Source organism: Opisthocomus hoazin, chromosome 8, assembly GCF_030867145.1.
Source record: "Opisthocomus hoazin isolate bOpiHoa1 chromosome 8, bOpiHoa1.hap1, whole genome shotgun sequence".
Lineage (NCBI taxonomy): Eukaryota > Metazoa > Chordata > Aves > Opisthocomiformes > Opisthocomidae > Opisthocomus > Opisthocomus hoazin.
The window spans coordinates 10,894,674-10,922,046 of NC_134421.1; the positions used below are offsets into that span (position 1 = coordinate 10,894,674).

General features: G+C 38.2%; 1 protein-coding gene across 2 annotated transcripts in view; it reads right to left on the bottom strand.

Moving 5' to 3' along the window:
* GNPTAB (N-acetylglucosamine-1-phosphate transferase subunits alpha and beta) overlaps positions 1 to 27,373 on the bottom strand; it is a 45,094-nt gene that overhangs the window by 1,680 nt on the left and 16,041 nt on the right. The window contains exons 8-21 of one of the 2 annotated variants that reach the window (XM_075428502.1): positions 21,586 to 21,747; positions 19,646 to 19,825; positions 18,374 to 18,544; positions 16,540 to 16,663; positions 15,567 to 15,770; positions 13,327 to 14,429; positions 12,129 to 12,328; positions 11,637 to 11,856; positions 10,467 to 10,580; positions 7,843 to 7,928; positions 5,942 to 6,040; positions 2,099 to 2,266; positions 702 to 792; positions 33 to 90 (exon numbers count right to left, since the gene is read on the bottom strand). In XM_075428502.1, the coding sequence (XP_075284617.1) occupies positions 43 to 90; positions 702 to 792; positions 2,099 to 2,266; positions 5,942 to 6,040; positions 7,843 to 7,928; positions 10,467 to 10,580; positions 11,637 to 11,856; positions 12,129 to 12,328; positions 13,327 to 14,429; positions 15,567 to 15,770; positions 16,540 to 16,663; positions 18,374 to 18,544; positions 19,646 to 19,825; positions 21,586 to 21,747 (2,970 nt within the window). In that variant the 3' untranslated portion in view covers positions 33 to 42. The remainder of the gene's footprint in view (positions 1 to 32; positions 91 to 701; positions 793 to 2,098; positions 2,267 to 5,941; positions 6,041 to 7,842; positions 7,929 to 10,466; positions 10,581 to 11,636; positions 11,857 to 12,128; positions 12,329 to 13,326; positions 14,430 to 15,566; positions 15,771 to 16,539; positions 16,664 to 18,373; positions 18,545 to 19,645; positions 19,826 to 21,585; positions 21,748 to 27,373) is intronic. The other variant, XM_075428501.1, reaches the window with a different exon arrangement.

Consider the following 27,373-nt stretch of genomic DNA (forward strand, 5'->3'; position numbering starts at 1 on the left):
AGGTGGGAAAAAAATAATAATCAAAAGCCAACCTTTAAAGAATTACACCCTCTTCATCAGACCACGGAAAAGGTTACTTAAGGCCCCAACCTGCAAAGAATTACCCATATGATTTGTTCCATTGACTCCCTCTAAGTTTAGCAGGATTAATCATGTTCAAGAAAGCCGTTTTATGCTTGCAAATGTGGTGGGTTTTTTCCTTCCAGCTGGATTCAAAACGTTTTTAATTCAATAGGAGTCTTTGCAATTACTTAGGGATGAGATTTGGATAAGGCCTCTAAATACCTCAAGATTCTCTTCAGGACTACAGTATTGCTATTACTTACATTTTCTTCTGTTAACTTACTTTGCACTTTTACCAATATGTCTGTTAATAGACCAAGAATTTTGAAAACAATTATGATTTTGAGCATCCAAGTTTAGCACACTGACAACGGACCTGACAGTCACAAGGCACCTGAAAAGAGAATACCACTGTCCTTCCCACCATATGACTCTCTTCTCAAAGAATCTCAACATGAAGACTTAAAAATTGAAGCAACCCAATCATTAGTCATGTAACTTCTTTACTTCCTTTATGAAGGACAAATCCTAGCTACTTTTCAAAACCTATTTAAAAAAAAAAAATCTATCTTACATCATCCTGAAGATACAGCAATCTATTAAGTGTTATAAATTTGATAAGAAGATATTAATTTTACCTGTTCAGCAAAAAATGAGATGACTGTAAATACAATAAGTGTTACTAGAACACAGTGGGTCCAGAATTTGAGCTTGTCTCTGTATGCCCTCCTGCATAAAGAAAGACAGAAACAGAAAAACAGCTTCATATATTACAAATTCAGATATATAAACTTTAACTTAAAGGGTGGCTAGAAAGAGGACAGAGGCTCTCTCTTCACAAAGAGCCACATAGAGAGGACAAGGGGCAACAGGTACAACAAGTACAAGTTGGACTGGGAGAGGTTTCTCTTTTTTTTTCTTCTAGTGAGAACAATCATTCACTGGAACAACCTCCCCAGGGATGTGGTGGAGTCCCCACCACAGGAGGTTTTCCAGACGCAACGGGACAGGGTGCTATATCGTCTCATCTAGGCTCCCTTTGACACGAAATGCTGGACCAGATGATCTTTCGAGGTCCCTTCCAACCTGGGCTGTCCTATGATTCACTCATTTTGATAACATTTTGATAAACGTCGATTTCCACCAGCATTTCAGCATGCTTTAACCCACCTAGTAGAAATCTGCTTTGGTTACAAACAAGTCAAAATAAAGTGTTCTTTTGAAGCTAACAAAGTCTTGATGGATGTCGTCAAAAAGGGCGACAACAATATGTCCACTCCTCCAGCCCAAATTTCTACAGCTAACTGCTGAAATGGGTTTGCGCCCCCCCCCCCCGTCACTGCTGCAGCAGAGCTTGTAGCACTACAATCCACACCTATTGTCACCTACAACCCTTCTGATTCATTCTACAGTTCCACGAACATTTTCTTTCCTTACTACCAGCTATTTCTCATAATTTGCTGATCAGCAACAAAATGACCTAGTCTTCTTGTCTCATTTTTATCACTGTACTTGCCAACCTTTTGCTTGTATTCTCAAATCAACTACCCCAATTTCTGAAGTTATTTATGAAATGGCAAGAGGTACACATAAAAACTTCCACACGTTATGCAAAAATGAGACGTGTATTTTTTCAGATGATTATCCAGCTGATTATTGCTGTCTGACAGATTAACAAAAAAATCACTTAGTGAGAAACGTACCGGTTTATATTGTCCCTGTGCAACAGGCACTCCAAACAATAGTTTTTTGGGTTTTTTTACATTTAAAGAAAGCCAGAAGTCCTGAATTTAAAAAACCCTGAAACTTTTTCTTTAAAGTAGGTTAGGACCAATCAATGAAATGGTAATGACCGTATGAGCACCAGAAAAACAGGAAACCTGCAAGTCTCAAACTTTAGTCCATTTCAAATCTTTTCATTTTATTTTCACTGTTAACTCCTTCATGACAATACTAGGGAAAAAAGGACTCGTAGCAATCTGTTCTATAATTACATGCTATCACACTACACTCGAAGAGAACCCGTGCAGCATACCATTCTTGGAGTTCATGCATGTGAAGGAAACGATTCCGATATTCTCTTGGCAGTTCAAACTGGGAAGGTATGGGAAACATTGATTCATAAAAATCCCTTAGCACAGCTTTCACCGTCTGAGCATCCTTATGATTGTGATCAATATTGTCATTTAGGCAAACAAATTTTCTAGAAAATAAGAAGTCTTTGTCAGAATACTTCCTTTAATAATACGGCAAAGGTATTGACAAACCAAGAACACAGAATACCTTTAAACAAAATTGATACAGTATCGTTTTACAACCAAATTGATGTATTTGATACTTGTAATCAGTTTCCTTACTGTAGCATTATTCTAGATTAATTTGATTTTAATCCTGAGAGCACCAATGCTGACAGCGAGTCAAGTCCTCTGAGGAATCCGATGACAAGCCACAGTTCTCTCTTCTATTTATATAATGCTGCCATCTAATGGGCACACAACACCCCAGAGCCCACTGCTGGATACAGACAGCAGGTTAGAAGGCCAGCATTATGATTTGGGTAGGGGTTTTCTAGTTTGAAATAAATTATCATAAGTAAGGTATCTTAAATAACAAAATAAGCTCCACTGTAGGAGGTAAACATACTACATTATTAATATTTTACTGTGTATGCTACACTCTTCGGAGAAAGTCAACATAAAAAAATATAGAAGACTGTACAAGAGAAGGTAAAGCTTGGTCCCGAGGATTTGAGTTACTGAGAACACTGTATGAACTGGGTAGAAAATGACTTGAGTCACAGACCCAAAACTGAACTTGTATAATCAATTAAAACACGAACAACAACCTGGATAGAATTTATATGGAAATCACTGTGACCAAATAAGTATGCTTCCAGTAATGCCTCTTGCAGAGAGTTACTTCTTGGATAAGAAACACACAACTATCTAAGTTACCACAAATTACTGAAACCAAAGCAGCAGCTAGTGTGATAGACCATTATGTACCCTTGGCCACTCTGACCTGGTGCTCGACGACAAAAATAATCTTGCCCACATATGGGCAAGATTATGTGCTTTATTTATATTGCAAGATAAAAGACCCTTACATTTTCCCCAGAGGGAGAAATCATATCTGGTGACATACGCCTTGTAATTGCTAACCTTTGTGAATAAGTAGTTCTGGTCAGCTGTATTCTCTATAGTATGGTGTGCTCTTTCAAAGAGCAAAGTTCAGACTTCCTACATGAAGCTGGAAATCAGCAGAACTCTATAATAGAGCATGTGAATCAGCCTGCACAGGGAATCACCACTTTTCATCAGTCTGTAGTGAACCTGGCATAATTGGTAACCTTGCTCTAGACAATTACCTGCAAAGGATAAGCAGTCATTCATCTGAGAACAAAATACACCTCTGCTCTTCGAAGATGAGCAGGCTATGCCTACACTATGAAGTAATACTATGCAAAGCAGCTGGTTATGGCAATCCTATGTCTACACTATAAGCATTTTGTGAGCTTCCTCTGGACTACCCTGACCTTGCTGCTCAGACTGGCAGCTCATTAGCCCTGGGAATGCAGTAGCTGCCCTCCTGCAGTGTATATCCCCATTTAGCTTCATCTGAAAGAAATGCAGTTTACAGACCGAGAGTCTGCTACACAGAGCAAACCAAAGCACAGCAAGTGGCAGCAATGAGAATATTAACCTGTGGAAAGACTGTTTTAATCCGTCCAAAATAAACAAAATCTGACATTCCTTCAGATATTCCAGAATTAATGCCTAGACAATTAAGGCTCCCTTTTCCTTAAGGATGCAAAACAAACATCGCGGGCAGATCAGTAAGTGAAAAATACCTTTAGTTTGTCCCAAAAGAGGCACCGAATACCTGTTTTTAGACACTGTGTATAATTATTACGTTGTTTTATATGCAGGGAAGGCATGGCAAAGAGAAAGAAATGGCATGCCTACATAGCCCTGCCAGCTCTCCTTTGCTAGCAAGGTACGACCACTGCACTGTACTTTGCAGGAATACAGCCCAAACAATTGACTCAACCTTACTTCACGAACCAGCCAACAATCTCACACTACAACACACTACTGTTCCTTCACAGAAAACAAAACAAAACACAAAAGGGTATACATAAACGGAGTCTCAGGCTGAGTCCATAACAGCATGCCAGTGCATCATATGAAAATTAGGCAAGATTCAAGACAGATCAGCTCACCTGCCTCATCTTGCCTGTTGAGGTTCCTGAGACAACAGACTAGACACCCTTACTCAAATACATCCTCATCTAAGGACGCAATCACTCCACAGAACAGGCAGCTCCATTTTAAGTTGCTAGAAGGCCTCAATCCATTAGGCGTACTCATACCACAACCGACACAGTGTCAGGATCAAGTCTGACATCAGCAACCACCCTTCAAAACAAGAAGCCAGTGATTGCAAGCATGAACTTGAACACTGAAGGTGAGAATCTCATGTTATGTGCGCTCCTTGGGCCTAACAGAAGGCTTGAAATCACACTTACATTTCAAGAAAAAGTTCTAGCCAGCAGATACAAAGAAATGGAGAACGAAGGGGAAGTGGCAGGATGAGTTAGGACACCACCCACTTTTCTTTTGAACCAGGTCAGTGTAGGAACTGAAATGCAGGTGGTGTGTGGCCAGAAGGCACTCTTGGAAGGAGGAGCAATAGACACAAACCACCTTAAGCGGTAAAATGTCTCAAGACTAGCATTCCGCTTTCTGAAGGAATGACCTAGCAAGTAGTACAGTGTAAGAGGCAAGTGAAAACCTGCTCTTCACCTACAAATGCAAATCATGGTGTAGCTTTACAGGCAGCTGACATTACCCAATAGCTTGCTGTGACCTGCAAGAGGACGCTTCACTTTCCCTGGCCCAAGGTACCTGGTCCTACTTTCCTCCTTGCTCTGTCTTCTGACACAGGTCAAACCCCTCCTTAAGGCCAAACTCATTAAACTGGCAGAGAACTCTCTAGTTTTCTGAAGACAGAAGCAAGATGCAAGACAAGAGTATGCAACCAAGAGGAAGGAAGGAGATGGGTGGAGGCACTGTCTCACTTTTAAGACAGCTGGCTATTAAATTATCTCACCCATGTCTTGTTGAAACCCAGTCTTATGCAATGGGCTCCAGACTACAGTTAAAAGCTTCTGCAAACTAGATTCAGAGTTCAGTCTTAAATACATCATCCGTTGTATTGCAAGGAGGTTGCTGTGAAATGTATCCCAGGACATTTATTTTCCCAATTTATCTCTCAGTCATTTCAGGAGCCTAATTCAACAATACAGAGCCTATTCTCAGATTTGGGTATCTAAACCTTTCACCACCGCAGAGTGGAGAAGACAGAGGACTTCAGATGGTTTCTCACCAAATATGAAAAAAAAAATGTTAATACCTCTTGCCATGTTGTAACAGAGCATGAAAGCATAATGGGCATGCAAAACTAATTTTGTAACAATATAATCCACATAATAAGTTTTATTTTAAAATGCTACATAAAGCAGATCAAAATGCTCTTCCTTTAAAAAAAAAATACCTGCAATACAAACTGTATGCCCCTAGAATGGCAAAAAAGAAAGACTCAAAAATAGCTGAAGTTTATTTACATGTTTTCAAAGATTTTAGCTATATAAAAATGTAAAAGAAATTAAGGAGATAATCCCTAGCATAACAAAGAGTAGTCACTTAGCTTCAGTTAAATAGAAAAAATTAGAAGTACTTTTCGTTAAAATTGGTCTTCCCCTGGAACACACAGTGTAGAAATACATTGCAATAAATTATGTTTTCTTCAGTGTAAACAGCTGAAGCAGAAAATGAAAGCCACGTCAAAACTTCATAGAAATCAAGAAACAGGATACCTGGGATTTTTTCGTATGTCATCCAGCTGACCAACCACATGAGAAACATTTGTGCGAATCATTTTGAAGGCAATTTCCTCTTCTCCCATGATTTCAAACCTTATTGTTAAAAAAATATACATTAATAGAAGAATCTAAATATTTCAATAATTTTCTTTATATTCCAATAAATATTAATTTAATAATTTAATAAAAATAATTTCTAATATCACTGTCCAACCTTCATTAGAATTTATAATTTGATTTCTATCAGTATACTTACATTTTTCAGTTAGTGTTCTTGTACAGAACCATTTTCCTGTAGTGCTAATAGTAGCCAGCCATAAACCGAAGAACTGAATTCTAATACAAATTATGTAAACTACAAGTTTTGGCATAAGAGTAACAATTAGTCTGAAAGTAGACACAACACTTACTATGCTTGCTTTTATTTTTTTAAACACACACAACTTACAGTTGTAACTTATAATTACACTTCAGACATGAGAAAACATGTTATTATCAAATCACCAATCCCAGAAAAATCTTAAAATAAAATTACAGAAAAGTATATAAAACTCCAGCCTTATATACAAATAAGATGTTCTTCAACCACCTAATTAATAATCTGCAGACATAACAAGTATATGAAATGCAGAAGTATATAATTTCTGAAGGATATAATGAGTTTAAAAGAGGGTCAAATGCTTTTTCAACAGTCTTACTAGAGGCACCACACTTACCTTTCTCACCTTTCTTATCCTGATATAAGAAAAGATGTGCTCCTTTAAGTCTCACCTGAGAACATACTCCATTTACTAAGCTCACAAAATTAATAATAGGTATTCAATATTGAAGTTCGACAGAACAAAAGCACAGCTTATATCTTAAACTGACTTACAGTAATATGTTTACATCACTAAGCACAGCAAATCCTTGCCTCCACCCCAACATTTTTCAGTCTCATTTGTTGTGTTAGTTTTCCAGTTTTAGCATAAATTCTTCTGGACAGAGATTTATTTATAAAGCTTACAGCACAACTTGAGGTACTATGAATTAATGTATAATAATGTCTAAAAGTTGCCTGAAACAGTATCTGTAACCTGCTTTCGTTCTACAGTTTTATTTAACTATGTAGCCACTCCTGGGGCTTTGGATACTCCGCACCACTCTCCCCTGACCAACACCGCTGGAGAGGCAACGGACAGGAGACGAGGCTACAAGCTCCACGCCAGCAAACAGCCTCACTGGCATGCAGTTGGTCTGCAGGTTTCAGAGAAGAAAGATCTGAGAGAACCTGATCTCAGGCAGACCCACACAAATACAGTTATTCAAACAAACCCACAATCACGATCATGGTTTGTCCTGCCCTTTCCAAAAAGGGATGGAAACCCTTTTCTTGTCTGTCTCCCTCCCTCCCTTCCTCCCTGTCACTCCTCCTTGCAGGAAAACTACAAGATAGTTGAGGCTAAAATGCTTTTTCGTTTCTTTCTTTTTTTTTAAGCTTCAGTAAAAGGAAGGATGAAGCAGATTTACCACTTCTAGGTACAGGACAAGCTCTTTCCTCCTTTTTATGTTACTTTAGCTGCCTTCACTTACTACATACAGTCAATTTATGTAGCCATCTAAAGATACTCTGGCTTACTGTTGTACAACACAAATTAGGATCTGGCCCAAGATGACACAGGTAGCATGGAAATATTTAGTCTGCTAAATAAGAAACTATGAAAACCAATCACATCATTCTGCACAATGAAACCTACCTAAGTAGATACCTATGTTTCTTCAGTTTCACTGTTAAAATAAATTGAGCTGAGATTGGTTAACATACACGTACAATCTTTGGTCACGCGTGCAGTTATACGTCTTCTTACTGCTTTACAAAACCTAGCATGGCTTTTCACAGGACTGTAACAACATACCTGTATTTGTTTTTGTCCTTGTACGCCTTACGAATTCTGTCAGTCACAGGTTTGCAATTAGTCACTAAGTTTTTTGTTACTGGAGGCTGGAAGAAAACGTCGCTTAGATTACAGGTTATTGAAAATTATAGAGTCTGTTATAAAGATGTACTTTTATTACAGCTAGAAATGCCTGCATATGCTTTACTCTCCTGGAATGAAAACCACTAGTTTCTTCATCAACTGTTGAGGGGAAAAACAAGAAACCCATACTGGTGCATAACATCATGATTTCCTATGCATATAAATATTATATGAAAAATACAGATTATATTTGGCAAAAACATTGCAACTTTTAGATTTCATCCTCAATATATGGTTTGGAAATTTTAGCTCATTTGACAAATGTCTTTGACATTCCTCTGGTAGAGGCCACCAGTAACACTGGCCAGGCAAACTCTGCAGAACAGCTGATACACATTAGGCCTTATTTCTATCACAAGCTATGTTGAAACAGTTCTGGGAAATAAAATCCCTGTTCTCCAGGGATATTTCTGTGGTAGTATACTCCCTCCAAGAAATTTAGCTGTTGCAGACAACAGAAGTAAAAATAAATTAGGCCTCTGTACTAAACACAAACACTATTTTGTCACTGTTTGAACTGACTGACAATATTAGTACATTAGGCATTACTGCTTAGATGAGTAATTTTTTACTAACTCTCCAAAAAGATTAAAGTAATTTGACATTGTTCCCAACCACTGAGACTTCTTTTTAACCCCATCTTAAAACATATTCATGGCAGCCATCCTTTATTACTACTCTTTAAAGTTTTTACATCTCAGAATTTTGCAAACTGAATTGAGAGTCATAAAGAGGCAAAATGAAGTAAGGCTATACTGGATGTAATGTCCTCAGACTGTGCAGGATTTTCAAATCCACATTTTCATTTCTTCCAATCACACTGACAGAATGGTTTTATTTGTTGTAACTTTTCTGGAATTCAGACTTAGTGGGAAGTATTTTTAAAACCTTGTAATATAGCCTGCTAAGAATACAAGGCAGGATAGATGTCCAGAGAGAAGAAAAAAAAAAAAAAAAAAAAAGGAAAAAATAGTCAATGTCCATATACATTTATCTACACACATACTGTAGATCTTTGTACTATGATTTGTATGTGTTGGGGATCAAAAATACTCTTCTCCTACCCAACAGTTCATGTTCTGTACTCATCAAAATTATTTTTGCTTTGATGCAGTATTGGTTTGAAGCTATAAAACACCAGGTCATCAATTTAGCAAAGTACATGCACACATTTTTTTCAGATGGATAGGTTAATGCAGGAATTAAATTCTTGTTGTAAAAGAAATCTAGGTATTAGTATCAGATCTAAAGATTCATGATTCCTAAATTCCAGCACATTTAATGAGAATTTAACCACTAAAACAGAAATAAAGGACTTTAAATCCTTAAGGAACATCTAGTCCTAAGACCTCAGTTTTCACAGAATCACAAAATTGTTTAGGTTGGAAGAGACCTCAGGAGCTCATCTGGTCCAACCTCCTGCTCATGCAGGGCCACCTAGTACCAGTCGCCCAGGACTTCGTCCAGATGGCTTCTGAACATCTCCAAGGATGAAGACTGCCTAGAAATGGGCAACCTGCACCAGTGCTTGGTCATCCTCACAGTAAAAGGGTGACCTGATGTTTAGAGGAAACCCATGTTTTCAGTTTGTGCCCATTGCCTCTTTTCCTGTCACTGGGCAGCACTAAGAAGAGCCTGGCTCCATCTTGTTTTTGCCCTCCCTTCAGATATGTATATTCATTCATGAGATCCCCCCTTGAGACTACTCTTCTTTAGGCTCAATAGTCCCAGTTTTCTCAGCCTTTCCTCACAGCAGAAATGCTGCAGTCCCTTAACGACCTCCACGGCCCTTCACTGGACTCCTTCCAGTATGTGTCCCTTGCACTGAGGAGCCTTGAACTGGACCCAGCACTCCAGGCACGGCCTCACCAGTGCTGGCTCATGTTCAACTTGGTGTCCACCAGGACCGCCAGGTCCTTTTCTGATAAGCTGCTTCCCAGCTGGGCAACCCCCAGCATAATACTGGTGCATAGGGTTGTTCCTCCCCAGGTGCAGGACTTTGAACTTCTTGCTGAACTCCACGAGGTTCCTGTCAGCCCACTTTTGGCAGTTAAAACAAGTTAAACTGAAGCCTTCAAATTAGGAAGAATTATTGTAAAGATGTCCATCTGATGGTTTGGTGGTTTTAGGGCGTTTGTTTTGGTTTTAAATACATGGGTTATAATTCAGATAAAGACTTATCAGAAAGTTCTAGTCAGAGAGGTATTGGGCTTATTGTCTTTTCGATGCACAAAAGTGAATTTTCTTAAAAAAGATGACTTTTAAAATCCCAAACATAACAACATCCTAAACCTCAGCTTTTCTCTGTTTTTGAAGGAAATTAATGGCTTTATAAGTTAGGAAGTAGCTTGTAAAATTGTCATTCTAAAACACTTACTTCATGTACACATGTAGAAATTTTTATAAATACTTTCCTTCTAGAAATCACACCAGCTTTTCAAGCACAGTAAATACAAGCTTGGGAAAGAAACCAAGCATCTTTTAAGACCAAAGTTTCTTACCAGATTGGGATCATAATATGCTTCCTGAGTTGGTGGAATGACATGGATTTGAGTGATGTTGGCAGGAAGAGCTTTAGAGCAATTTATTAGCATTTGTTCTAGTCCCGTCAAATCCTAACAGAAAAAGAAGAAAAAAAAAGAAAAAAAACAAGATAACCTTGTTTTCTGACTGACATAGTTCTGAAAATCCAGGGTGCACAGATATTTAATGTTACCTAGATAACAAATTTCCATGCTACTGTTGGAAAAAGACGACTTAATATTCAGCAGACCCCAATTCAGTAACTGCTGAAGTCAGTGGGACCCCCCGTACGCCTAAAGTAAAGCTAATGCTCAGTACACAGTTGAACTGAGACCACATAAAGTATGACAATGCCATTTTCATTTAAAAATGAAAACCACGCCTTTACCGATGTCAGGACAGTACAGAATTCCCAAACCAGCACTGGCATATTAAACCCCGAATCAAGCAAACAACAGAAAAGTGAACTGAAAGGACAGGAAGAAGTTTTTCTGGCTAAGGTACAGGTCAGCAACACACTAAAGCAGGGCTGTGTTCCCGCTATGCCAATGACTGTGTGTGCTATTTCAAGAACAAATTATTTTAATGGTTTGTGCCGATTCCTCTCCGTAAAGCAGAAATAGTACGCGCTGTTCTCTGCTAACTGTCTCTGAGGGTCTAAGTCCTACAAAGACCATGTTTATTTGTTTATCAGGTTCCCAGAAAAACAGAAATGTGAATCTTTGTATATGGTCACAGGATTTAGCCGTATGACTTCTTTGGTACCCTGTTTCTCACTTATTTCTTTAGGCCACAAGTTCCTCAGGGCAAGGACTCTCTTTTACTATGTGCAAGAAGAAGGGTAAGTACAGCAGGATCCCACTCTTCACAGTGGCTTTTACCAGCGAACACCTTTTCTGACAAACTCTTTCTTGAACTCAGGACACCAGTGATCCATTTTTCTGATTGTGCTCAAACTCCATTTAACTGTTGACTCCATGTAACAATGATAAAGTAGAGCACAATGTTATATTCTCTGCATAAAATTTAAGAATTGCCAAGTGTTACAGATGTTATAAGCAAGGATAAATAAAGATTTGACTCATTTTAACAGTATCGGGACTTTAAAAGTGAAGTTAATCAAAAAGTTATTGGTAAGGAAAGAGTACCTGCAAACTTAATGGTAGTTCATGGATTCTTGTGGCCAACGTACGAATCTCTCGGTCCGACAAAATGCCCGACTGGTCCGTATCAACCTCATCGAAGATCTGAGAAACATTCAGTGGCTGGACTGCACTCATAAGATAATAGAAATATGAGAAAGCAAACTGCATATCTTCTGAGTGCCGCACTTTGTGAAATGATGTCTTGTCAAACTCCTCAGGAAACCTATATAAGAATGTAAACTAATTTAGTACACTAGTTTCCTACCGTAAAACATTCCTTACCTAAAAACAAATTCTCATCTAGAATTTTAAAAGGTCCTCAAAAGTCTCCTTATTTTAGCATAACTTTCACGTTTTAATGAATTCCCTTTTTCCCCTTCCAAAATATATTTTTCATGAGTAGCCATCAACACACTGGAAATAGCTATAGCAAAGCATCAATAAAAGGCAGAATTACCTACAGTTTTACATTATTCCAAACAAAGACATACTTACATATCCTGTAGCTCTTGCATAACAGTGCGGTCAATCATGTGAGGCATATGAGCAGGGACTTTCCGAGATGTAAATCCAAATTTGCTGTTTAAAAGCTTATTTACGTATCGAAGGGAATCAGCAAATGTATCTTTCAGCTGCCTTCCAAAATGTTTACCATCAGTAAAGTACGACATTTCTTTGAGTAATGACTCTTCCTCCTTAACAGCAGGACAGGCATATATTACGGTTACATTATCGAAAAAGATCGAAAAATTAAACATGCAGGAAAAATGACATTGCAGACAGGTGCCAACTCTTTCAAATATTTGAAAATGGGAAGAGAAATTTTGAATATTTTTCTTCATATTCCTTAGTTCCCTCCTTTTTAATGAAAAGACAAAAGGTAACCTTTTCCTCAAAATTTTCATGCTTTAACAAAAAGTAAACTCCTTAATATTTGTGCTCTGACACCTCCTCCCCCACTAAAATCACTGTTTGCTAGCAGATTTATGTGTAATATTGCCTTTTTTTTCTGATTATTCATCCACATTTGACAAACTGAAATCCTACAGATATGAAGATTCCTCATGCAAAATCCAATCTCAGATGAGCAGAAAGAGGCAGTCTTCCAAAAAGCCCCTTTGCTATTTGGAGCAGTGCAAAGCAGTTGCTACCAACGGAAGCACAGTATCTTCTAGAGGTTTTCAAAACTCTGCCAAAGTGCTTTGGCTGGAAGCAGAGGAAGCTTCCTACACATTTTCTTGACACGGTCTGGATATTCGGTTTTGTTGGCAGACTTTCAATTTACCTTTCAGAACCCAAGTACTTACCATCATACATATTTTTATACATTTTTTAATGAACTGGATCTGTATTTGCATAAATACAATTAAAACGTAAGCTTTCTATCGTAGTGCTGTCTTAACAATGGCACTGTGCCAACATACAATGAATAAAAAGTGAATCTGACTGAAAAAAAGCAGTAAAAATGAAATAGAAATGGCCCTTCAGCTTTTGCCACCTAGGTAAGAGAGGCTCAGATCATAAACAAATTAGATTTTACATGAAAAGTCAAGAGGAGCTTTCAAAATAAAAAAATCTCAGTATTTGCCTCAAAGGCAAGACACATTCCAAACTGCTACATCATATTAACAATATTACACTAAATGCAGAAAGATGCAGCTAGTCCAATAAGCGATGACGCTAAGATACTCACATCAAGAAGGTCTTGGAAATACTTCTTTTTCTCCCATGGCAAAAACCCTTGGTAACTTCCAGCATAAGACTGTAATTTTCTTCCCACTAGCCCCTCCCTTACATTTGCATGCACCTGCACACGTCCCTTTCCTCCTTGCATTCCCTGCGCATCTTCTCCAGGATTTAAATTCCCAGTATGTTTTGATTTCTGGGTTTCCCTTAATATGAGTGCATTCAGTACTTTTTCTCGAGTTTCATTTTTATTTCCCATGCTCTGGGCTGGAAGTGTGGATTTAGGCTTTACTTTATAAATAGGTTTATTTGTGTTCATTGTCACAACAGTCCCCGTTGTTCCTGCAAGCCTTGAAGGAACTTCTTCATTTGCTTTTATTATTTTGCCATCATTTACATCTTTATAAGGCTTCTGCCAGCTGGTACGGTTCTTCTGATCTTCTGAATGATTATGCATGCCCTTCTTTTCCAGGCCTATAATACCCTTTACTGTAGTTAAGAACTTGAAAGGTCTCAGGAGAGCAGCTTTGGATAGGTTAAATCCTTTCTGAGTGATATCCCCATTTAGTAGTTTGAATTCCAGGTTCTGCAGTTTTAGCTGAACATCTTCAGGAAGGAGAGACACGTTTACTGATGGTATTATCACCTCTTCATGCAGACTCTCTTTTGTGCCATTTCGACGTCTCTTGACTCTTGGAAAGCGTTTTTCTTCAGGAATATCCTCAAATATCATTTCAGCTTCTGGTATTGAAGTTATAGTTTTAAAATCAGAGTTGGATTTTTGAACGGAAGTTGTGTTCAGTTTTGGTTCCTCTCTAGTATCAGCTTCAACAGCTACCTGCATTTTAAACTCTTCATCATTTTTATTTAGAAACGTAAGGTTAAAATAGATCACAGTTGCATTCATGCCACTGTGCATTATGAGGTGGATAGTCTTCCATTTATTAGCAATTGAAGCATGTCGAATAATTGGACTATCACTATATGAACCCTCAATTCCTTTCTTGGCTATTTCGCTGAAGCTGAAGTAGGGCAGACATTCACCTTTGGGAATAACATAGTAGGTCTGATTAAGCTGAAGCGTCACCTTGTACATCTCTTCAAAGTGATCTGGGAAAAAAACCAAGAAACAAAACAAATTTCTGTCAATTTTCAGTGTGACACTTACCTTTCAGTCTTTTTAAACTGTAATATGCCCAGCTAGATTCACTATATTTGCACGGAGACAGCTTTGTGAAAGAACACGTACTGTTGCTTCCAGTTTCTTGCTCACCTATCTTTAATAATGAACGACTAGCACATACTCAGATGTATGAACCTGCCAGACTTTCCAGTGGTAATTCTAAAAGCCAGTATAATTTATCACTCTTTCAGTTTCTACCTGAAGAGCCTAAGTGGCTCATTATCACATGTCACTTAAAATCATGTATCACTCATAAGTAACATGTCCATACTACATTTTTGTCACATTTTAGTAGATTAACATTACAAGGTTGGATTTCACTGCTACACTGCATCTTGATTTCAGACTTTCAAAATCAGATACGCTGAACTGAACTTCTTCCTCCCACAGCAGAGGACAGATTATCTGTCAGCTCTCACATGAACAAAACCTCACTGCCAGCAACAGAATTGTCAGTAACACATTTGTCTGAGCTGAGATGCAGGGGAGCCTCTACTCTTCCAAACAGGCCAAATTCTTCCATTTCTCTTCCCCTGCCTGCACCACACAGTACTCTCAATCACTTCATTCGCTCATTCTAGTCTTTCATATCAACATAAACTTCAACTTCACAGGTAACTGAAAGTTTGGCAAGAGCTCAGGGCCAGGCTTGAACTCACACTGTCAGCATCGCATTGTTCTTTAATTTCTTAACCACTATGAGCACCATCCAGTCAGCCATCCTGATCCAGGCAAAGACTCTGTAGCTGACATGCAATTCCTCCATTTAAAACATAAGCCTCTTGGGGCAAGGAGTTTGATGCTTGCTGCTCTGTGAAGTATCAAGCACCCAACCCATGCTGGGTCAGTAACAGTTTTATTTAATAAAGCAGCATATAACATTGATTCAGGTTTGGATTAGTGAATACAAGTAACATCTGACTGACTTGTTCAGCTGTTAGTAGCTCTTTTCTACGACTGTACAGGGCACCTTAGCCCAATCCGAGAGTAACGATGAACCAAGAAGGTCAGGCAATTCAAGCGAACACCCACAGAAAGTTTAATCAGCAGTGTATTCTACATACCCTGGCCACAGTCACCAGCATCAAATCCACAGGAGAGGACATTGCAGGCCTGATCACAGAATTTGTCTGCTAGCCAGGAATTAGCACAGCCTTGGTTACAGTATGAAACACCACTTATTCCTGCACCAAACTGCCATGGTGGTCCATTCCCGATACCGCCAACTGCACCTCCACCAGCAACATAGCGACTACCCCCACTGTTACCTACAGGGAGAGAAGAGATAAACAAAAAACCCTAGTCATTTGAAATCCTTATTTCAGGAGGAAAGGCACATTTTAAGCCACAGTGTTAGAGCTAGACAGAAGAGTTGACAATCTTATTTATCACCGGTGAAATTAAAATGGGGCAAATGCTAACTAGACCTCTGTAAGTCAGTGTAAAAACCATAGTGTGCTTAATCTCACTGTAGACATTTAGGAACCAACTTAAAATTTCAACAAAAACTCCAACATATTTTGTCTTAACTTCAAAAAGGCAGACAGAAAACTGATTTACTACTTCTTGTGCTTGCAGTCTTGATTTTACAGCCCCCTAGAGCTGCATCACTTCATCAATCCAGAAGTACCACTTTGTTTTCACACCCTGCAATCCTGTAAATTTGATCTAGGAACTAATGGTACAGCTTCACAGTCCTGTTATTATCTGGATTCTGAGTCCAAATAACATATAATATTTTTAAAATATATATTATACAATAATACACAACAATAATTATTTGAATTTCAAAATCCTTCCTTTCAGCTAGCCAAATTTGGTATCCAAAGGAAGATTTTCTTATGCCCTACTATTTGCTGTCATTTTCCATAGAAATTTGTAGTTTGCAGGAAACAAGATTTATCTGTAAGTCAACTTTTTTTTAATTATTATTAAAGGAGGCAAATTTTGTAGTTACAGGAGAATGACAAATTACAGAATTATTCTTATAAGAAAAAACACAGTTAGCTTTTTCTAAATTTAACATTGCTGTCTTACCAATGCAATCACCTCCATCCCAATCACATGCTGAGTTATTACAGGCTTTATCACAGTAACCATCTTTAATCCACGAGCCAGGACATCCCTCAGCACAGTTTGGCACAGGCCAAGTCAAGTACACCTAGAACAACATTACAGTCTGAGACACGGACTGGCAAATAGAAGTCAGCCGAGTTTGTTTCTTGCAATACAGACTTAAAATAATGCTGCCTTGTGTACAGCCCTTAAGTATTCAGAGAGCTTTACAAACAGTGTTTAAACCCTACCACCTGTGAAGTAAATGTTATCCTTTTCAGACAGAAGGAAGAACTGAAAAATTCCCAAGGCCATGCAGCAAGGCAGCAATGGCCAGAAATAGAAAGCAGGACATCCCAAATCTACTTCTGCAAACCACATTCCAATGAAAATTAGTATTTTGTCTTTTATCAGATAAGAAGGGGGAACTTAAACCCTGAAATAACTCCGCAGGTCACTTGTTCTCCTGACTCAAAATGTTTCTTCATTACTAACGAGTCATGAGATAAGCAGCACATGTTGAACATAATCCCTGAAGCATCTGATCCTCTATGACTTAAATAATTCTAAGAATGGCCAAGATGAAAAAAAGTGTGTGGGTGTGTGTACTTTCAACTGGGGAGGCATTAAAAACCACACCTTTTCCTTCAGGCCTTCTTGTTTCAAGATTTCAGCAGCACATTTGCTACTGAAACACTTATTGATGAAGTTATCGCAAACAACATTGCACCTAAGCCGACTTTATCATCATAACCAAGAATAACTGAAGAACAGTAGAAATGCACTAACAATATGATTTTGCAATTATATGCCTACATCCTTAAAGATTTAAAGCAACCAAAAGCCTCCTAACAACCTCAAGTACTGAAACAGTAATTTTAGGGTAGCTTATACTCATTTTTTACAACCTTTCTCTGTGTGTGCGTGTGTGTGTGTTCAAGTGTGCACACCTGCCTGCACGAAGTGTTTAATTCAGTGGTCTCTGGTGTCTTGTGTACTTACTGCTTTAATATAAATAATACACATAAATCTAATTTTTTTCCTCCACGTCACTCTCATAGATCAAGTTCATGGATGAAAACCAGTCTTTATGCATGACTATTGCTAATGTTTCCTCATCCTGCTTTCCTTGCTTAACCCCAGTTGTTGATAATAGCTCTGCTGAAAGACTAAATTAGTTCATGTTCATGAACACACAACAATATATCTTTTAGTAAATAATTATATATATATATGATTATATATAGATTGGGCAAAGATATTGTAGAATATCTTTGTTCTGTCTGGAACAGACATAATCAATGGTAAATTTTAGTATTCGACCAGTCTGAATACCATCTGACCTCAAGTGTTCCCATGGAAGAAATGATTGTTTTGTTTTGAACATTTCCCACAAAAGATTTTACAAGGGAGGGAAGACTGACAGCTGCCAAACACCACATCAGTCTTACCAGTGCTCCGACAGAAAGTGGGAGAAAGTGAACTACACTGATAAACTAAAGCATGAAGTCTAACAGAGGAACCATTGTACCACCAGAAACCTGTGAGTGAATATGAATAAAAGTAATTCTGCAACCCAAAAATCAACACAATGCATACACAAAAAAGACAGAGCCCTCGCCACCATGCACCTTTGCTAACAATTGTCTAGTTAAGAATAATGAACCTACAGAGGTAAAAGGGGGTGCAGGGAGCAAAGGGAAATCTTAGTCTTTGCTCTCCCTTTCAAAGTAGCATTTCTTTGATTTTTTTATTACGGTAGCATAGAAACATTTTACATCTACTTCTGGTAAAATATCCTTTCATAATGGCTTACCTTTTGACCTTTAGAGTGACTGTAAAAATCATCAGGCCAAACATCCTTCCCAAACATAACATCATCATTGAGATAAATAAACTTCTGAGAGAGGCCACTGATACGATGAATGTGACTTTCAATAGCTGGTGAACTGAAGGTAGGCAAGTGACTCACATTCTGAAATATTTCCTAAAACAAAAAAGCCCCAACAAACCAAAACAGTTTCAAAAAGCAAAAATAAATAAACAAAACCATAAAAGGTCAGGCATATCATATATATTTGATACTTATCTACTTAAAAAAAAGTTTTATCAAGCACAAGGAGAGATATGAAAGACAAAAAAAAGTGAAAATATTTTAGCAAAAAAAAAAAAAAAAAAGAGAAACTTCAGTATCTCATTTTCTCCACACAAAACCATTTTCAAGTCTGCTGCTCAACTAAGAAACTGCACCTGGTTCACTGCAAAGACAGAAACTTCCCTTTCACTGGCACTGGCTCAGGCCCAGTATACACATATTTATACTTCTCATGCAATACAGGCTGCACAAAGTTTCAAGCAAGTTGAAGCTGTTCCAGCGTTCAGAAAGTCAGGATTCTTCCATCTCTTTCAAGTAACTTCAAAAGCAGACAGCAACAGAAGATGAATTAGTATCTTGTTACCACTTATGCTGCTCAGGGCTCCTATGGCATGTTCAGATACCAAAATCACTCCCAGATTCGTAATAAAAAGCTACTAGATATTTTTGTTCCACTTGTTCAGGAAGCTTGAAGGATTCCCTTTCTCTTTTTAAATAAACTCTTCAGAATGCATAGCTACTGTTTTTGCAGCCATCTTCTTAGTTCCACTAATTGTAATCCATCCTGTCTCAACACAAGCTTATTAGGTTATTACTGGTCCCGAGACTGTTTATGGATTCAGATTACATTTTCTTCTCCTCAGGTATTTTATAAATAGACTTTATAAGGAAATTAGACATAGGTGTATGTTAGCTGAAGCCTCAGCATTTGGAAAAGTGGACGAAGTGAAATCTTGATATATATTCAGCTACCTGTTTAGCCAAAATACAAATACATGCTGAGGTTTAATAAAACCATGGATGAGACAGAGAAGAGGTGGTCACTTCTACCTTCCAAGTAAATGCAGCCTTTAGGTGAAAGGGGATAACTGCATTTCAACACAAACACAGAATCTTTACTAGTGGCACTTTCATGCTGGTATTTTTGTTTATTCTGGGTTTTTGATGGTTTTTTTTTTGTTTTTGTTTGGCTTTTGTCTGTTTGGGTTTTACCTGATGTGTCACTATGGTTATCCGAGGATTATCCAAGTTAAGCCAGGAAGGAATCTGCCCATTGGTGACGATGAAAATATGTCGTACCCAAGGGGCATGCCTCTCTATTGATCGTAATGAGTATCTCAGCTCCTCATTATCTTCAAAACGGCTGGCAGAAATATCTTCATCCTGCTTAGACTACAAAAAGAAAAAATTCTTTCTTAGATTTTAAACAGAACATTCAGGTTCTGATCTGGCTAGGTAACAACAGTGTGCTTTAGCATACGGGTGCATAAGCATTTGACAACCTAGACGTTCAAAAATAAACTGTACATTCATCAAGTACCATAATTCTTCTAAAGGATCATACTCTTCTGAATTATCAAGGTAAACAATACAATCTTCTGACATCAATGGCTGACCACCTGGTATCGTTAGGATGTCTGCTGACCACACTACAAGTTAACAATGCCTTGTGTGATCCCGGCCCTTGAAGAAAGAACGCCAGAAAAAACAAACCCTCCTATTTTCCTGGACTATTAGTCTCAACTATTTCCTGATTGTGATTGAAAGCTGAGTTGCATTTCAAATCAATAACATCACCATTCAGAGAAGCTAGTTTTAAGAGGCTGGGGCCTTCCACGTACATTGCATCATAAGCCATATATAAATGCCACCTAATATAGATGTGGAAGTGTCATGATGTAGTAGCAGCTCTTCAATTATCCCCTGCTCTTTTATTTTAAAGAATTTAAGCAGGAGAAAATTAACAAAACTGAACCTAATATTCACTATCAAATAGCTAAATGTTTCCATATGTTTTTGTTAAAAAGACAAGGTTTTAATTAGAAACTCATCAGGCAAGTAACAAAATCAGGTTACATGACACTGCAACATATGCTTCTTTTCCCATTTATGAGAACTTCTAAAAACAATTAAGACTGCCCAAAAGGAACATTTCTAAAAGAAGTATGCCCAACTGAAACGGGAAACTCAAGAAAAATTTGAATGTTTATCAAATACTGCAGATTCTACACAATGTAAATAACTCCTTTTCTAGTATGTACAGTAACGCAGTTTAGACATTCTCAAAAACGCAACAGCTGAAAACATTTCAGCAACACCAGCATCCACTGAGTAGGTATACATTTACAAAATAGTTAATAATTTCAACATGGGGAAGTATAAAGTTTGAGTCCAGGGTTTGTATTAACAAGGAAAGTCCTCCAAAAGCCAGGTTCACAGGACACAGACAGACTGCAAGCTTCACTGGAGAGGGCACATTTACTCTACCCATGCCACCTGACATTTACTGTAAAATTAAACCCTAGCAGGAAAGGAAACCCAGTATTTTAGATGATCTTATCTTGAAACAGACAGCTTGTTATTTTATTACCTTTTGCTAAACCAAACATCTTTGCTTGTATCAAAAGCATTCAAAGTAAACCTCCTTTCCTCACAGACTTCTGTATTTCAGGTCTTCAAAATTTTTGGAAGAGGAGTAATTAGCATTTGCTTAGCATACATGATGCTGCAAGGCAAAAAATGCCTAAGAAACATATCGGAAAGGATATAATCATGTTTCTTAATAAAGCCCTCTCTCCCCTCCTCCCCACCCCTCCCCCGAAGCCTACTTATCCGCCAGTCAGTATCAGTTAAGCCTTTCAGGACTTGACTGCACACAACTTTATCTGAACATGTGCAGAGGGTGAAATTTTTCACTTAGTGGAGAACACGAAAATTTCAATTAAATGTTGCTCTGTCTGATCCTTCTTCCTCCTCGATTTCAGAATTTGACAGCGTTCTTGTGATGTTTTCTTACAACACAATAAATACTGGATTCTTAACACTTCCAGGCTTCTGGAAGAAATGTCACGTTTCTTGTCATTGACTAGTTAGCCTCCACTTGCAGTTTTTAAATACTACAACCTTTACATGCTCTAACAAAATTTACCTACCTGAGTGACAGAGCTGAGGTCCCACAGTAAATAAGCAGGATTAAGCGTCAGTTCTTTTCCATCTATAGTCATGTTCTTCTTTGTTTGCTTGCTCAGTTCTTGGAAACCCTTAGGGTTATTCAGTTGCAAGAGAGCCACACTGGCTTCCGAATAGAGCTGCAACTATACAAGCAGATAAAATAATTTCTGGCATTTCTTTCCAAAGAAAATTTCTCTTTACACAATGATCCAGCAACAGTAAAGCTGTCCATGTTAATATTAATATTTCTGAAGTGAATAGTATGTCCCAATCCACTCCCTCCCACCCCCAATAACGAAATTCGTATTTTCCTACAACTTTATTATACTACTGAAAGAATATTTTTTTCCATCTTAAGCAATGCTTTTCTCAGAATTAAGGCCACCAATTCATCATTGCTGTCAGAAGCGTGAAATTTTCAGAATGGTTTACAGATCAACCTACAGCTCAGAAATCTGAGATACAAAGGGCTCCAGAACTAATCCACGTGGGTCTCCAAGTCCTTAACGATGGTTGCCAATATGCTGTTAAGGTCATTTCTTAGTTGGGGACTGTTTGATCTGTTTGCTGTTTTTATCTCTTGCCACTACTAAGTCTGTATATCAGATTTCATAATGCACAGGATAAGAAGGGGCTTGCACTACATGCCCTCTCTAACAGCTAGTATAGTTTACAAATTGCAGGGCACCAAAACGTTTCACTAGAAATACAGCATAACCCAATAAAACCCTGTGTTTATCATATGAAGTAGCATGAGCTGACTAACAAGCTAAAAGCAGAACTGCACTTTGATTCTCCAAGAGCATGCATTCAACAGTCAGACCAAGAATAAATGCAGTTAATCATTAACATTATTAGATGCTATGCTTTTGTTCCTTCATGCAACATAAGGCAAATAAGCATGTCTACCAGATTTTCAGTTGCATAAGATCTGTAAAAGCAATTCATAAGTTAACAAAATTTGAATACTGTCATGTTCGAAAACAACAAAACCATCACAGTTTATTTTGTAATACCCTAAAGTGATTTTTTCTTTATTTTTTTACTAAATCTGGCCTTTTCTGCTCATTTTAAAACAACACTCGTCCCCGAGTTAGCACCCCTTCCCTTCGCAAGAGCAGCTGTCCTGCTTGTGACATTTTAAAGCTGTTGATGCTTTGACTCATATGCTATTTGAGATCCTTCAATCTGACTTATGAGGCCTGCCATTAGAAAAATCTGATAAATCTCAGACCTTCCAGGGAATCATCTGAACCTACGGGTGGAAAGGATGGCTTCAGTAGCTAAATGGCTGAGGTACAGTTACGGACTGCAGCTAGCAACCTCCAAAAATATCGATATCGAAATGCTACAGATTGCAAAGCTGCCATCAGTGGGTATGTGCTTTATTTAGGAATACAACAGTGTCACATAGTCCCTTAGAATCTGTCATTTAAAACATATGTATAACAAACCAAAAATACTACCGTTCTAGAGCTTTGAAAGCATTTAAGAACATTTCATTTCTCTTTGTTTCTACCAAAGTCAATAAAATAGGTACCTGTACTACAGACTCCTAACTACATTCATTAAAACGCTTCCCCTTCCCCAGCAACCCCACTAACAGAGCATATATGCTCTAGGTTTTTAAATATGTAACAGTCCGAGCACAAACACGAAGTAGGGGAAAAACGTGCTCCACTGCTCAGCATCGGAGTTAAGATAATCCCTACACTGCATAAATTATTTTTATTACATCAGGTGTTTTTTTTCCCCACCAATACCTTTTTAAAGAAAAAAGTCTTTTCATAAGCAGTGCTATCAATAAAGTTAGATTTCAATTAAGTTGTCTGGTGACTTAACTAAGTAGATTCTAACAAAATGCAAGCTCTGCTCAGAACATTTTGTTGCAGGTGTATTCAAAATGGGATTCTCCCCTGGCAGATTTTACGATGTCTCACAGCTGTTATCCTCCTCTCAGTGGCATTACATGTAACTGCCTATTTCCTTGAAATATTACCTTCTAGCGATCATCTTCATACTGACAAAACAGACTAGCATATCCAAAGGTATTTTGAAAACAGAACAGAAAAACAAGCAGATAGATGCACACAGTCAGCATGATTAGGCGAGTCTCTGCTTCTAACACAAGGAGGCTGAAAAGACGCCATGCAGGCACACGCACAGACCACCACTTGTGCACACTTATATCATTCACTTGAAAACAAGACAGGAAAACTGCATCCTCTTCGCCAGGTAACTGTAAATGCAGGTTCTCCTCTGGAGCCAGTATGTTTGGCAATGTTTAGTCTTACTAGATGAGGAGACAGGCCAGATGGGCTAAGCCAGCCTATGCAGAAGTAAACACGTTCATTTCCATATTCTCAAGGTAAGAGGCCTCAAGATCAGATTTTTCTTCTCAGGTGGAACTCTTAACCAGTCTTTAAATTATTACACTTTATCTTCTTAACGGCCAAACCTGACTGTTAAGGAAAGGAGATGCTCCTTTTTTCACACTCCAGTATGGATATTAGGAAAACTCATGTGCCACACAGCAAGGGAAAGGGGAGGCATGTGTTGTGTTAAAGAGTTAAAAAAAGCTTTACAAACATGAAATATTGTTGTCTTTACAGATTTATCAAGTTCCCTTTATAAGGCAGTTAGTAGGAGGGTCATCTCAGAGCCAAAACCAATGCAATGCCTTAGTTCGGTGTGTTTTGTTTTGTTTTTTTCCCTGCAAAGCTTACTTACTACATCCATGTGAACATACAACACCAAATCCTGAACCCACTTGTCTGCTCCATCAACACTGACAAGAGCAGCAGTAAGAACCCCAGACCCACCATCCTCAAGGCAGTGAAAACAGCAAACACCCAGCACCACTGTGCTTATAGGTTCCTATGTGGATTTTCTTCCATTATTAAGACAAAGTCATTAAGACACATCACAGCCCCTAGTTTCCAACATAACTTGTCCATATACGTGTATGTGTGTACACATGCAGATTAAAGAGGAAACAACATTTTGCAAAGGAAGGAGCAAAGCTCTCATTTTTCTCTGAAGCAATCAGTATACTAAATCTTGAAGGAAACGCTCACTACTGTATACTATTTCAGTGAAACTGTTAGCATGATTGCCTCAAAAAACAAAATTAAACAAATCAAATCCCCTTGCCGTTTCAATCCTTCCCTTGTCAGTCTACGTCACTACCTAGTTTTTTAAGTCACAAGCATCTCTTTTAGGCTGAACAATAATAGTTTTCTTTAGAAATGTAGGTGGGGAAAGGAAAAGTGAAAATTTTATTTCAGTAGTTGTTCTTCACGTATAGCTACAATGTAACATCTTTACACCCTTTAAAGAAATACAGCTTAGGGCAGACAGCTGCACAACCAGAGCAACACCTCCATCTAGTGGCTCACTAACACACCGTTAAAAAAGCGTGGAAAACAAAAAGCAGCCAGATATAATTTTCAACCACACCCATCATAATTCATAAAACGTAGAACAACAAATGTCATCAGCAGACACACTGCTGCTTACCCTCCATCTGGAAATAAACTTCCAGATCATTACATTACAGTGCAGGCCATAGGTAGAAAATTTCAGTAGATGGTAGCATACATACCTCACCTTGAAAACCGATTCATTATGTATAAAATCTTCACAATTGAACCCCTTCTAGTTGGGCTCAGCTTCTTTTCTCAGAGGTTTTTAGAACTATAAACACCTGGCCCAGATGTCCGAGCAATTTTTGGCCCTCTTTGGATTCAGAAGTGATTTCAATCAAACAAACTAAAGCAATCCAATTAAAGCAGCATTACCAACATTCAACACAAATGCACTAACAGCTACACTCCTCCCTTTCTCACCTTTCTTCCATTCTAATAGCAGCATTGTTGAATTTTTTTATTATTTCTTTACTTCCAGCACTGCACTGAGAAACTGCCACTCAGAGCATGCAGAAACCCATTAAGCATCAGGAGGCGGCTATGAGACACAAGTCTAGCCTAAATTCAGGTAGAACTTTCTTCCACTCCTCCGGGCACCTCACACCACTTCACAGACTTTAGATTCCAGAAGTGATAACAGCAGGGGAATTGCTGCAAATTTCAGTGGAAACTGTAAACAACCAACCTTTCTGCTACTTAACTGTAGCATTAACCTAGCAGCTCTCTCCTTGGTAAGGAGAAAACCACACTTGGTAATGTTTACCATAACTGCCTACCTACAACTTCCATTGAATGAAGAACTGATTCTGAGCTAGGATCTTAGTAAAAGCTTCTACAGAAACAACTCACCAGTACTTCATATGTAAAAATTTTGCTCCTTGCAAATAAAACACTTCTTACATTTATATACATATATTCCATTGTAGGCACAACATAAATAAATTGCTGCTATCAAGAGTAGAGAACTGGCTGCGGAAGAATCTGCTGCTATGATCGCACAGGGTACAATAATCCCGATTTAATTGTTCTAAAGCATCCACCACCAGGAAAAGAAACACAGACAGCAACGATGACTGAATGGAGAAACTGCAGAATCCTGTGGATTCCTGAGAAAAACTGTGTTTATATAGAGAAGTGCCTAACTAAATTGCAGAAGAGAAGCTCTTAGGAACAGATAATGAACTGATCACAATGGCAATGTTTACATAAAGATAAGAACACACCAAGGAAAAGAAAAGCAGCACAAAGATATGTGATCAACTGGATGACACGTAACCGATGACAAAGATAAAAACACAATCAAGACAGAGTAAGGAAAAACCATGTACAAAAGCTAATAGGCACGGGATGTCGCTGCCATAAAAACAGACAAGGAGATGGGAGACATATCTAAGACCCCCCAGAGATGCAGCCTTTATGTCCATCGGGACAGAAATGCAAAACCACAGAGATACCATAGCATTTTTAGGATTTGCTAAAGAGTTAAGCTAGTGACCAGTTTGGATACAGACACAGATTAACCAGCTGCTTGGACATGAGAAGCAGAACTGAAACACAGAAAGAATCCTTCCATCATGTTTTTTGTTGGACTAATACTGCTAGGACATCCTACTGGAACGGAAAAAAGCTGATAGGAGGGATCGTCTGATGAAATGGAAAAAAGATTACTGCAATCAAAAAATTAAGTTCCAGGCAAAATTGCTCCACGAGTCTTAAAGCCACAAGATAATAAAAACCAGCAGATGGCTCAAAAGCAATTAGGAGAAATCTGAGTATTTCGTTCTTCCAAGGTGTCCATGAAAGATGGAAGGTCTCTATTACAGACAAAGGGTAGTCTAAGTATAAGGTCTGTGGCTAGACAGATTTACAGCAGAAATCCTGGAGAGAATCTCAGAGCTGGAAGCAAAAATCCACACAGGAGTACTAAGGAGAAAAAGCATCAACACTGACTTCAACAATATTTAGATAACTCTATTGGAGAAATAACTGCAACTAATGAAGTTAGAAAATGCCTGGGGAGAGCTGGAGAGCAAGGAAAAAAAAAAAGAAAAAGGAAAAAACTCCCCACAGCAGCAAAAACATTAGTAAAAGCCATGATAGCAGACATCGGAGGGAAGAAGAGAAGGTTGTAGAACATCAACAGCAGGAGAGGCATAAGTTACTCTGACAAAGGAACACCAAGTGTTAATGATACCAGGTACCAGAAATCAACAAAAAAAAAAGAAAAAAGGTAGGGTACTATGGATAAAAACTGACTTAAGTCACAATCATTTTGGAAAAAGAGCATAAAGCAACATCTGCTAAGGGACAGAGAATAAAATTCCAAATACTGTTTGAGGAG